Source organism: Mytilus galloprovincialis, chromosome 11 (genome assembly GCF_965363235.1).
Source record: "Mytilus galloprovincialis chromosome 11, xbMytGall1.hap1.1, whole genome shotgun sequence".
In the NCBI taxonomy this organism is placed as follows: Eukaryota; Metazoa; Mollusca; class Bivalvia; order Mytilida; family Mytilidae; genus Mytilus; species Mytilus galloprovincialis.
Window position 1 is genome coordinate 48,704,133 of NC_134848.1, and position 14,728 is coordinate 48,718,860.

Genomic DNA, 14,728 nt, shown 5'->3' on the forward strand with positions numbered 1-14,728 from the left:
TATATATACAACGACCTGCAGGTAGAATACGAATTACCTGTCACTAGATTCGGTAATAATGTACAAAAATATGTGCACTACAGAAACAAATAAATTGAATTTATTTTTCTTTAAGTTGCCATTTTAAAATCATATATTTCTATATCATGTCGAGTTGAACAAGCGCATGTGTGTAATTAATACCCGTTAGTTAGTTATCAAACTGTGTATTGACCTTTTAAATTTAGAATAATCGAGTTCAAATATATCAATATTCATGTTGTAACTTATTGTCATTTTGACGTAATTTTTTTTAAACCAATGGCAAGATACGATTTATTTTTCGACTATCTCTGTTATTTTGTCGTTTGATATGGTAAAGTCCCAACAGCTTCGAATAAGATCTTCCCAGCATATTAGCATTGGTTTCCCTCCCCCTTACTTATATGCCCCTGTGTCGACAAACAACAGACAGTTATTTTTAACCAATAAGATGTCATTTCAATGACTTGAAAGGGTAGGTTTTAAATATTTCTGTTATTATAATACTTAAAAATTCCACTCCAAATAAGCTAGATGTCAGTCAAGTAGGTCCTGTGACTTTGGTCATGATGTCTATTATAAATCCATGTCCAATATTTTGAAATTGATTTAAATACAGGTCGATATATAACTTCCTTTGGTTCATCGATCATTAGATTATTCTCGAAGAAATTCGTCATCATCACAATTGTTCCGACATTCATGTAATATATATGCAACTGGACGTACAATAATATTCCCCAAGGGATGTGAATATTTTCTAGGAAAACTATTGAATATTAAAGTTACAAATCAATTTCGGGATTTATTTTCTTTCTTGATATTCAATGACAGCAATTTAAAGAATAAACTGCTTGTCCGCTTTACGGGTATTCTTGCCAGTTGAACAGACCTATAATTACATTCAAAAATAGGAAAATATGACATTAAATTTGTTGTCTTTTTTTTTTAAACATCGTTGGTCAAATAGCTAAAGTATTATAAGTTGTGAAACGAAGACTATTTTAATAAGGACGTTCCCGATTATGAATAAATTTGGTTGACGTTTTTCACGCTTGTAAGAATATATATTCGTACTTTTTTGACTCCATTCCAAGAAGATCCTTGAATTTCCTGTAAATTTTTTAAAACATCTTTTTTTTCAAATAGCTGAAGTATTAAATTGAGAATGGAATGGGGAATGTGTCCAAGAGACAACAACCCGACCATATAACAGAACACAGCAGGTCTTCAATGCAGCAAAAATTCCCGTATTCGGAAGTGTCCTTCAGCCAGCACCTAGACAAATATATATGCTAGTTCATTGATAATGGACGTCATACTAAAGATGATCTCTCAAACTGCATCATAGGTGTTCTATTCTGTGACGGTTAAAAGCTCATTAGAGCTTATGTTTGTCTCTGTTTGTATACCTTGCCAATCCTAAATAAAGCTTATTTATTATTATTTATTACAGAAAGATCAATGTAACCCTTCAGCGTGGAGGACAAGTGCTCGTCCGTGCCTGATAATTCTTATCATATTTTTTTTTTGTGAAAGAGGGGGTGCGATTGCGAATGTAGGACAGAAAGTCACAGGACAAAAGGTCACAGACAAAAAGTCACAGGACAAAAAGTCACAATTCATTTTTTTTAACTTTTTTCTTTGAATAAAAAACGCTTATTTTAAAAAAAATATTTTTGTATTTCTCTTGAACTATTGTATAAAATCTGACTTTGTAAACAAAATTTATCCAAAAAATATCAAAGTAAATCAAATAGTTGTTAGAAAACAAAATGTCAAAGTGGCTCAGCACTTAAATGGCTTCATAATGCCAAGAAATCTTTCTTTTGCATGATTAAAATTAAATAAATCTTCATTTTTCAAGTATAATGACACGTTTCCGAAACTTGAATATGTATTTATGTATTAAAAAGTAAATATTTCAAGATATTTCTCTAATATATTCAAACAATTGTCAACATATTATTTGTGACTTTTTGTCCTGTTACTTTTTGTCCTACCAAATTTGTGACTTTATGTCCTGTGACTTTTTGTCCTGTGAATTTCTGTCCGTTTACTGCGATTGCACCCGACGCACCTCCCCTTCCGACGGCCTTGATATTTCAAAAAATACTTTACAAGACATCTTAAATTTTTTAGAGGATTTTATAAAGCATAAATAAATGATAGAAGTGTATATCATTTCATTCCGACATTACAACTAAATTTAATTTCCAGACTTTACCCGGTTCATTTCTTAGTTTCGAAACTTATTTCAATTCAAATAAAACAGAATCACCAAATATAATTAAATAATTCCATGGCGATTCACTTGTATTTGTCAACACCTTGAAAATGTATTTTAAATTTGTGTATTAAACGCGACCGTCTCCTGTCGTATAATCCACTAATCCCAATAGACAGTCCCACCTGGCACGGTGTGCTCCAGAGGCCAAGCTTATTACCGATCTGCAAATAAAATTTTACCTTTATACAGCCTTTCACAGATATTGTCAGGGAATAATACACACATCACATCACATATACCTAGTCATAGTAGGTAGTAAGAGGTCAATAAGCGTAAACCTAAATATATTGTCTTAACAGTTTAAGTTATTACTTCAATTTATTCACTTTATCAGTCTGAAAAAGCATATATTAAAGCAAAAAAATTAATAATGATTTCTTGTGCTGTCTGCAAAAATAAATCGAAATATATACGGTAAATATAGAAAATTTATCTCATGAATATGTACAACAACACGTCTGTGCGTTTTATTTTTTTATTATCGGATGGTTATAAGATATAGCATTAGTCATCAGCGCGCTTACGATTACGTTAAAATATGATTAAAATCCAAGACTTTTAATGATTGTATTTTAAATCCAGGCATGCAAAAACCAGGAGAAAATGTCACGACCTATAGGAAGTAGTCAATATTTTTTCATTAATTATTGAAGTTCTCCTTTATTACTGCACATATAGAAACAAAACTTTGGGAATATATATATTATGTCATAATTAACATATTTAAACCATACGTAAAAAATCGTGAATTTTCCCTTTAATGGAACAATTGAGTTTTTCAAGAAAAAATTAATACATTTTGATTCACCGTTTACGCGACAGGAAACCAAACAGGAAACCAATCTTTATTTTCTTTATTTTGCACAATATATTTCAAAAGACATAAATGAACATCATTACTAGTGTTACTTGCTTCATGTTTATATTTAAAATCTATTTTCTATGTTCATGATGTTAGATTAAAGTTTTTTTTTAAACGCGACAGGAAACCATAAGAAACCGAAAGCATTTTTTTAGTTTTATTTTATTGCAAAATCTGCTTAAAATAATCTGAACCGTATACTTTTTCTTAAAATCCATCTTAAATGTAACAGTATTATAAAACTCCTAAATATGTGCTTGTGTTGAAAACAATTAGTACAATTTATTCAGAAATTTCCATATTTTCTTCATTGGTACAGGATACCATAATCGTTAATTTTTGTATCTTGATGTTTTAGCCAAAAAAATGTATTTATATTTGGTTTTGAAATTCCAGTTATATACAATTTATTCCAAATCGATGGCAATGTAAAATTCTTTAAATCCAGTAAAGAAAAAAACTTTGAACTTTGAACTTGGAATTAAAATCTTTAAAATAGGCATCATGTGATATTTGTGACCTGTACACCATCTACATGGTTTCCACATTTTAACCTACATGTACTTTAGTGGGCTAAAATCAATAAAGTACTTCCTTTCAAGTCATGCATGGTAAAAGTTAAATTATCCTTTGACAAGTTTATTGCATTTCTGAAAAGTGTTTGCAGAACATGAATAAAAAAAAAAAATTAAAAATTGTGACAAAGATACCAAATTTGTACATTCCAAGTGTAACGGTATATTAACATGTAAGTTTTATTAAATTATCTTAATTCACCTAAAATATCCAGTAATATTTACTGCTGAAGCAAAATCAATCCAACGAGCATCGGCACAATGATAAGAGACGTAATTTCGATTGAATTTTCCAAGGACCCTTTACATCGTTATCAGGAAACGAAGTGTGTTATAACATCGTCAAATCTGAAATCGATTTTGTCAAGTCATTGAGCATTTATTTTCACACAAGATCGTATGTAACATTATGCACATAGGAAAAATATTAGACCCCCGGCGCAATCTCTTTGAAAATTGTATTTTCCTTTTTGTAACAAGAAGAAACAAGTCTACAGATTATGTTTGCTAACATCCCAATGTTTAGACCTAGTATTTCGTATATCCGGCCGTAAGGGCGTGATCACATGTTAGTCACATGTTTCACGTATGACCGGAAATGATTAGAACTTAACGACAAAAACAATTTTAATAAAAAAAAGGAAATAACTGGACTTCTGTTTCGTGTGAAATGTAACGCATAACGATAATGTCATTTTCTAACTTAATTATTACGAAGATCAAAACTAGAATGTAAATCATCTCTGATTTACCTGTTTGAACATCTTGCGAGAGTTCATATTTGCATATTGATATAAAGAATTCTGTTACAACAAAGCAGATTACATCATCTAAAATTTGCGTTACGAAATCGGAAACGAAAGTAACGCCAGTGTTCTTACACCTGCTACAGAAATACTTATAGTTCTCGGGATTTTATTCTGACTATTCTTATTGGTCGATGTTCTTTATTATTTGAAAGCAAAAGTTACGAATTTGCCGGTGACGATTATTTATAAATCAGTCAGCGTTATGCACTTCGGAAGCGAAAAGTAATGCGAGAAACGACACAAAAATACGGTCGTATAATCTTTGAAATTTGTTATTTTCAATTTTTTTCTAGGGAAGAGTAGCATACACTTGTATGTTGATAAAAATAAAGGCATCTTTAGATGTAGTTACAACTTTTCTTACAGAAATACACATTTTTATCACTTTTCTATCGTTGTAGGAAATGAGCCCAATAGCAAATGATGGTCCATATAAGATATCTAATGAACTATTATATAAGATATCTCATTAAGTTTATGAGATATCTTGAAGTTAGATTAAATAGCAAAACGGCTTGCCATATTAACCACTGAAAAAATCATCCATTGGGAATTTTTTCAACAGATCATCTTTATAAACTTACCTTGATTCAAATGGATTTCAAATTGAACTGGCCAATTGTCGAAATCAGAAAAGCAATTACAAAAGGTTATATATACTTAATTGATAAGATATTTAAAGCAATTGCACCAGGCACCAGTGAACTTTAAAATTATTTGGATCATTTTTTTTTTATATCTTTTGAAACAGTTCCATAATATTGATCAGGGGGGGGGGGGTCATTTCATTAATGGTCTATCATCAATATTATTATACGCCCGTCAAAATTTTGACGGGACATATTATGGTATACAAATGTCTGGTGTCCGTCCGTCTGTCTGTCCGGCGTAAACATGTCGCACCGTAACTTGAGAACGACTTATCCAAATTTCATGAAACTTAACATAGTTGTTTCTTATGATGGTCAAATGATCTGTATGCTTTTTAGTGAAAATAAGATTAAAAGTTTTTGAGTTACGGCACTTTGTAACTAAAACAGGGGTGTGTTTTCTTCACATGTCGCACCGTATCTCAAAAACGATTCTTAATTATGGCTTAAAACTTTTTCTTAGTTATACAAATCTTAATATCTGTATACTTTTTGATGATGATTCAAAATATAATTTTTGAGTTATTGAGTATTTTGTAAAAAAAGGGGGAGGGTTTTTTTACATGTCGCACCATATCTCAAAAACGATTTATGATTATTGCTTAAAACTTTACACATGTCTTTGTAATATTAATCTGAAGATCTGTATACTTTTTGGTGATGATTCAAAATTTCATTTTTGAGTTATTGAGTATTTTGTAAAAAAGGGGGAGGTTTTTTTTACATGTTGTGCCGTATCTCAAAAACCCTTTATGATTATTGCTTAAAACTTTACACACTTCTTTGATATATTAATCTAAAGATCTGTATACTTTTTGGTGATGATTCAAAACTTTATTTTGGAGTAATTGAGTATTTTGTTAAACAGGGGAGTTTTTTTTTTTACATGTCGCGCCGTATCTCAAAAATAATTTTTGATTATTGCTTAAAACTTTACACACTTCTTTGTTATATTAATCCAAACATCTGTATACTTTTTGGTTTTGATTCAAAATTTTATTTTAGTGAAATTTAGTTTTTTGTAAAAAAAAAACAGGGTTGGGGATTTCACATGTCCCGGCCGTGTCTCAAAAACAATATATGGTTATTGCTTAAAACTTTCTCAGAAACTATTTATGATTATTGCATAAAACTTCCACACAAGACGTCGGGCGTATCATGCGCTCATGGCGCAGCTGTTTATTTTCAAAAACGCTCAAACTTTTGTCTTTTGAGAAATAAGAGCAAAATATAAAATAACTTCTTTTACAAAATAAGTTTTAATCAAGTTACATAACCAGCTCTGCTGGGCGATCTGCTTTTATAAGATCGACGCCCATTAAAATTTATTCATCATGTTATATGGTTATATCAAAATTTGAATTTGTTCTTTGCCGAGGTCTGCTTTGACACCAATTTTTACCAACAGTATGTTTTTGATCAACCTGCTGAGCAATCTACTTTTTTTAATTCAAATACTCCAATAAAGTTTTATTCAATTGAATCCGGCTGCTGAAATTGTTTACCTCATGTTGACATAATTAAATTGTTGTTAATAAAATGCGGTCGTAGTCAGCATTCTTATCCGGATTTTACTACGTTTTGACGACAAACTATGAAAAATTATAGTTGCCCTAATCGTTGACTGAAACTTTTATGGAAATACCGATTTTTATTTTATTTTCCTGAATTGGGAATTTATATATTCACAAACATTTTTTAGGGCTGCTGGCAGATTTAAAGGCCGCTAAACCCCTAAACTATATAGTGGAATCATCTCTGTTAAAAAATTGAAAACAACACGTTTAATAATTTCATGCGTCTGAAGCGCTTTTCTGGATTTACATTTGTGTACCTTCATCAGGAACGCTCAAAGCCAAACATTTTAAATCCGAGGATGTATAAGTACCGAAACAGTTGAAAAGATATATGACAAAAAATACCTAAAACAAATAGCCAAATTCATCTAAGGTCAACTTTGCTTAAAAAATCACTTTTTAAAGTAATATTATTTTAATTACCCCTACTAATTATACCCCCCCCCCCCCACCCCCACCCCACCTCTCAGGCTCTGAACAGTGAAATTTTGATCACGAACTGTAAAATTTTATTACATTATTACATAATCTGTAAGATGAAACCTTGAATTTTACAGTAAAATTACTCCCCCTGCTGGGAAAAATCTGTTTAGAAAGTATCAGTTCATTATGTAAAGCCTTCATAACTAATTTAATTTACTATTATATAGATATAGGAAGATGTGGTATGAGTGCCAATGAGACAACTCTCCCTACAAATAACAATTTAAAAAGTAAACCATTATAGGTTAAAGTACGGCCTTCAACACGGAGCCTTGGCTCACACCGAACAACAAGCTATAAAGGGCCCCAAAATTACTAGTGTAAAATCATTCAAACGGGAAAACCAACGGTCTAATCTATATAAACAAAACGAGAAACGAGAAACACGTATATATTACATAAACAAACGACAACTACTGTACATCAGATTCCTGACTTAGGACAGGTGCAAACATTTGCAGCGGGATTAAACGTTTTAATGGATCCAAACCTTCTCCCTTTTTCTGAAACAATAGCATAACATCACAACAAAGAAAAACATACGATAAAATATCAATTGGCAGACTTAACTCAATCAAAAAACGTATGATTAAACAATGAACGAATAAATTTGATCTGCGATATCTGAATACAAATGCACAGTATAGCATTTTTTCAACAAATATAGAATTAACAGCTAAATGATTGCCCCAAAGGCATTAACCTTGCTTTCAAAAAGAAGAAAAAGGTTCATTTTTTTCCAATTTTACTAATAATAAGATATAATCTGAACCTACATGTTTAAAATTTTGGTACAGACTTAACAAAATCACAATTTGTGACAAAACTTCTAATTTGCTACTTGTACAATGTTAATATTTGTACTTTCATCTTTATCATGTTTATTTGACAAAATTTCCCGGCTCAATCACTTGCTCTGTTCTTAAGATAGATAACAAAGCACAATAGAATCATGGTTATGGTTATTGTAGTAACAAAACAAAATATTTACAAAACCATTATTTGTTCCACATGCACAGCTGAAAAATTGCATATTATTTTGAATGTGTTTTTTACTGCAATGAAGTCAAATGTAGAACCCCCTCTAACAAACTTTAACAAAACAGAACTGATCAAACTTCCACTTATTTTCATGATTATGCTGATGATTTATAAAAAAATATATTATTTTATGTTTTTTTAAAGGCAGTGCGATAAGGCCTGACTTTCAAGTCATGAGGTTCATCTTTCCTTACGCAAATCTTTGCTGGGGGTCATTTTGCAAGAAATAGATCCGGAAATGTTTAAATTTCTCCTCTACTTTTTGTGGTATGCATTGGTTTTTGTTCCTTTCATTTACATTGGGAAATAAAGAAACGATCAGTTCGTTTTAAAAATCTGTTTATTAATGTGTCTTTTGCATAATAAGCAGTCAATCTGATTACAAACTATCATTATTCGAATTCCGTGTGGAAAGAGGTCCGTTCAATTTCGAGTACTATTTGCGATCTAAAGATATTTTAAAATCATTTCACTCGTTGATATAACATGATATTATAATTAAAAGTCGACTGACCGTGAATTATATTGCATAATATACAATTTAAAGTATTTCTGTACGTGAAGCCGTATGACGTTATAGTTATTTCGGTCTCAGTTATGTAAAATATGAAATTATCGTTCCTGAATAGGGTTCCACTAATTAAAGACAAGAAGCGTCAAAAAGTGATAAGAAGCGACAATAAAATTAAAATAGCGATAAGAAGCGACAATATAATTAATTTAGCGAGAAGAAGCGTCAAGAAGACTATATAGCGACTATACATAAATAAAAAAAATGTCATTGCAACAACTTATCAGTCAGAGCTCAGACATAAATAAGTCGATTTCTGTTTTTGACTTAAAGAAGTCAAAACATGTATTTATTATAAAAATGTGTTTTCAATTTTAGACTTATCTAAGTCAGAAAATGACAGACTTGTTTAGGTCTATTTATGTTGATGAAAAAACTTAACTTGACTTAGTGGCCAAAGTACACCACCTATGACAGCAAAAACCTTTCTGAGAGTTCACAAGGACTTGAGCTATCTATATTTAATTATCTAATTGAACATCCTTACTTAACATAGATGTTTTACCTCATTAAGTGTGGATCCAGGTGGTTGCATTGTAAGGTTAATTAACATGATTCCCCCATTTTTTAGCCTCTCATTCATATTTTTCTTTAGAAGACAAAGCATTGGCTTTCAATGTTGTCATTATTTGATTTAGATGCATGACCTTTTTATAAATATGCGTGGGTCTTGAAGTTAACCAATTTTGGTAACTTATCGACTTGTACGAGTCGATATTTGCAACTTTTTGATTTTGGTCAATCATTTCTTGCTTAACAATATTTGACTTATTAAAGTCGTATTTTGTCTTGCATTAAAGGGAGACAAATCCTAAAACTTACAAATTTAGACCTCTATGAGTCAAAAGCAGATTCAGACTTATTTATGTCTGAGCTCTGACTCCCCATAGATATTAAAAAAAACATGCATTATTTTTGTCGAGCCTGCAACTTTTGTTGCAGAAAGCTCGACATAGGGATAGTGATCTGGCGGCGGCGGCGGCTACGGCGGCGGCGGCGGCTACGGCGGCTACGGCGGCGGTGTTAGCTAACTTCTTAAAAGCTTTATATTTTAGAAGGTGGAAGACCTGGATGCTTCATACTTTGTATATAGATGTATTTACAAGTAAGTTTTGTTTTTGCATTGAATAATTATACCCCCGCTTTAACCGCTTTAAAAAAGGGGGGGGTATACTGTTTTACCTCTGTCTGTCAGTCCGTCCGTCCGTCAGTCAGTCCGTCCCATGAAACTTTCGTCACATTTTTCTCAGGAACTACACATCCACCCTTTCTGTAATTTGGTATCAACATTTATATATGTCAGCCATACCGTGTGATGCGTTTTCAGATTCATCACTTGACAACTTCCTGTTTACCGAACACTTGTCTGATTTTACACATGATAGCCAAGTTGAAAATTTTCGTCACATTTTTCTCAGGAACTACAATACAAGGATTTCTGAAATTTGGTTTCAGGATTTATATAAGTCAGCTATACCGTGTGATGCGTTTTCAGATTCATCACTTGACAACTTCCTGTTTACCGAACACTTGTCTGATTTTACACATGATAGCCAAGTTGAAAATTTTCGTCACATTTTTCTCAGGAACTACAATACAAGGATTTCTGAAATTTGGTTTCAGGATTTATATAAGTCAGCTATACCGTGTGATGCGTTTTCAGATTCATCACTCGACAACTTCCTGTTTACCGAACACTTGTATGATTTTACACATGATAACCAAGTTGAAAATTTTCGTCACATTTTTCTCAGGAACTACAATACAAGGATTTCTGAAATTTGGTTTCAGGATTTTTATAAGTCAGCTATACCGTGTGATGCGTTTTCAGATTCATCACTTGACAACTTCCTGTTTACCGAACACTTGCATGATTTTACACATGATAACCAAGTTAAAACTGTTCGTCACATTTTTCTCAGGAACTACAATACAAGGATTTCTGAAATTTGGTTTCAGGATTTTTATAAGTCAGCTATACCGTGTGATGCGTTTTCAGATTCATCACTCGACAACTTCCTGTTTACCGAACACTTGCATATTTTTACACTATTAATATTATCCACTTGCGGCGGGGGTATCATCAGTGAGCAGTAGCTCGCAGTTTCACTTGTTTTCTTCTATTGTCTTAAAAGCAAATGTGGGAAGTGGTTAAAATGCTAATGAGACAGCTTTTATGGCCACCAGATGTCATTGTTACCTTGATTAAAAACTCCTTTTTAGCTCACCTGACCTGACTCATCACTTGGTTTCGTCGTCCATAAACTTTTACAAAAAATCTTCTCTGAAACTACTGTGCCAAATTTAACCAAACTTAGCCAAAATCATCATTGCGGTATCTAATTTAAAAAATGTGTGGTTAGACCCGGTCAACCAACCGAGATGGCCACTATGGCCAAAAATAGAACATACAGGTAAAATGTAGATTTTGGCTTATAACTCTGAAACCAAAGCATTTAGAGCAAATCTGACATGGGTGAAATTGTCTCTTTAGTGAAGATCTATCGGCCCAGGAATTTTCAGACAAATCTGACAACCCGTTGATGGATTGCTGCCCCCAAATTAGTAATTTGAAGGAAATTTTGCAGAGTTTGGTTATTATCTTAAATATTATTATAGATAGAGATAAACTGTAAACAGCAATAATGTTCTGCAAAGTAAGATCTACAAATAAGTCAATATGACCAAAATTTTAAGTTGACCCCTTAAAGGGTTATTGCCCTTTATCATGTTTATAGTCAATTTTAACAATTTTCATAAATTTTTGTATTTTTTGTTAATTTTTTTAAAATATTTTCAACTGTAAATACTGGGCCATGTTTATTATAGATAGAGATAATTGTAGCACCAAGAATGTTCAGTAAAGAAAGATCTACAAACACATCCCCATCATCAAAAACACAATTTTGTCATTTTATATGTGCCCGTTGTTTAATATGCACATAGACCGTCCAAGGTGAGCGACACAGGCTCTTGAGAGTCTCTAGGTCATTAATACAGGTAGATAACTTTATCATGTTTATACTGAAAAATAATTTTGCTTGGAGGGAGAATTTTAAAAGAGTTGACATGTTACTATGTACATTAACCATTATGTTACTTGATGTTCATGATGTTCTAGCAATACACACAGAACGGAGACTAGTCAATCTTTGTGAATTATTTTTCATAGGATAGGAGTAATTGAATATGTGTATATAATCAATAATTAAAAATAGTTTTATTTACATTAAAAAGGAAAAGTTCTTATGTCTTAAAAATGCATTTCATGGCGAGGTACAGAAAATATACTGTAAACAGTAGACTATAGATATAGATGAACTAGGTACAAGAGAACTCTAAATCTTAAATACTACAAACCACCTCTGTTCTATGGAAGATAATGATATAACTGGACTAGAAATACACACAACCTGTAATTAACTGCCTTTACAGCGCTTTCACGCTTTGATTGTTTCTTGTAGTTAATGCCCCTTAAAAATATTTCTCTTCAAATTACAACTCTTGTGAACAAACATGATAAATAAAAGCAACAATAGTATATTGCTCTTCAAAACTCGTAAATCTATGGACAAAAAAAAAACAAAATCGGGGTAACAAACTAAAACTGTGGGAAACGCATTAAATATAACTTCAGAACAACAACTCAACATCAAAATGAAACACACACAGAAACGGACTAAACATTAGACAAAATCCTATGAGAATAACAAATATAACATCAAAACCAAATACATGAATTTGGGATAGATATGTACCCTGACATGTCTTATAGTAATGTGAATATATAAGGGAAAATAAACTACACAACGGAAACACAACGATAAAATGTAACACACACAGAAACGGACTAAGCATCAGACAAAATCAGATGAGAACAACAGATATAACATCAAAACCAAATACATGAATTTGGGATAGATAAGTACCCTGACATGTCTTATAATAATGTGAATATATAACATGTATAAGAGAAAATAAATTACACAACGGAAACACAACGTTAAAATGTAACACACACAGAAACGAACTATAATATAACAATGGCCATATTCCTGACTTGGTACAGGACATTTTTAAAGAAAAAAATGGTGGGTTGAACCTAGTTTTGTGGCATGCCAAACCTCGCACTTTAATGGCAATGTTAAATATAGCATTAAAATGACAACATAATATTACAGGACTACAATACAAATAAATAGGAGAACATATTAGACAAAGAAACACATGAATAATAGCTAACAAAAGGCATCAGGTTTTAAATACAATTCACCAGAAACGCGCCTCATCCACACAAGACTCACCAGCGATGCCCAGATATATATAGCACCATGTCTAAAATTATCACAAGTCATTACACTATCAGAATAAAATACTTGTACATGTTGTATTTGCTTAAAAATTCTATTACCTTCACAATATAATAAAATGTTGTGTTTTTCTTTTACAGGATATAATGGCAAGTTGGGATAAGGTAAGATTTTCTTCTTTGAAGTCAATGGTCATGTGACTTATGTTGTCTATAAACTACATAAAGGTACAGCATGTACAGGCGTGTAGTATTCTCACAGTCAGTCAGAGGGAGAATAGGAGAAATTAAATTGACTACAGAGAACAGAATTTCAATAAACAAAATTATCGCTACTTAAAAAAATTTCCTTTGATCTTACTAACTGATAATTTCCTTCTCAGCACTGTACATTTTTGCTATAGAGTGATACCAAAAATTATCGCTAGAAACTATAGTTGTTATTTTCTGTGTTATTTGGTCTATTTTGTAGAATTGTCTCATTGGCAATCATACCACATCTTCTTTTTATATTCAAAACATTACATAGAAAACTAAAGACTGAGCAACACAAACCTCAACAAAAACTGAAAACTGATGCATAATGCAATTGTCTACAGACTTTTTAAAAAAAAAAACCTCTGAAATTATAGACAACAATTTCACTTCTTCTTAGTAATCATGGCAATCACTGTTTTTGGTATAAACTGTTGAAACTGTGGTAAAAATGTAGCTTGTTAAATTCAGTTATTACATTTATAATACATTTGTATGTTCTAGAGGAAAATGTAAAAGCTTTGTTTTGTTTACAGAAACTTCTTACAGCTGCAGAGAAGGGGAATATAAAAGAGGTAGAATTATGTGTAAAGAACGGAGCTAACTTGGAATGTAGTGATTATGTAAGTAAAATAAAATGTTTAACACACTTACAGATATTTATTATATAGTACACATAATGTGGATCAGTTAAACATTGCCCTTGTTAGTGTTCAGTGATTCAGTGTACATTCTATTTATTGCAAATACTCTTGTCTTCAAAATATAAAGAAACATAGTATTATGATATATTGTGATTAACTTTATTACACTGATGAATACCACTCCAGTTTGTATGTCAAAGAGATGCTGTCTGATACTTCGTTACTGTATACAATTGAAATATTGTGATTTACTTTATTACACGTAACATAGTATTCTACACAAAAAACATAACTTTGGTTAACAAAAAATCTTGCATGACCATGCCTTGAGACATGACACCTGATCATACAACTTTCATTGACCACTCCTGTTCTAAACACTTCATGTGACACCTAATCATACAACTTTCATTGACCACTCCTATTCTAAACACTTCATGTGACACCTGATCATATAACATTTATTGACCACTCCTGTTCTAAACACTTCATGTGACACCTGATTCTACAACATTTATTAAACACTTATGTACTGAACATGACAAGGGACACCTGATCATACAACTTCCATTGACCACTCCTGTTCTAAACACTTCATGTGACACCTGATTCTACAACATTTATTAAACACTTATGTACTG

General features: G+C 31.8%; 1 protein-coding gene across 2 annotated transcripts in view; it reads left to right on the forward strand.

The window, feature by feature from the left end:
- The first annotated feature begins 310 nt into the window (after positions 1–310).
- Positions 311–14,728, forward strand: part of LOC143052302 (uncharacterized) — a 44,788-nt gene continuing 30,370 nt past the window's right edge. The window contains exons 1-3 of one of the 2 annotated variants that reach the window (XM_076225319.1): positions 311–496; positions 13,330–13,353; positions 13,980–14,066. In XM_076225319.1, the coding sequence (XP_076081434.1) occupies positions 13,336–13,353; positions 13,980–14,066 (105 nt within the window). In that variant the 5' untranslated portion in view covers positions 311–496; positions 13,330–13,335. The remainder of the gene's footprint in view (positions 497–13,329; positions 13,354–13,979; positions 14,067–14,728) is intronic. The other variant, XM_076225318.1, reaches the window with a different exon arrangement.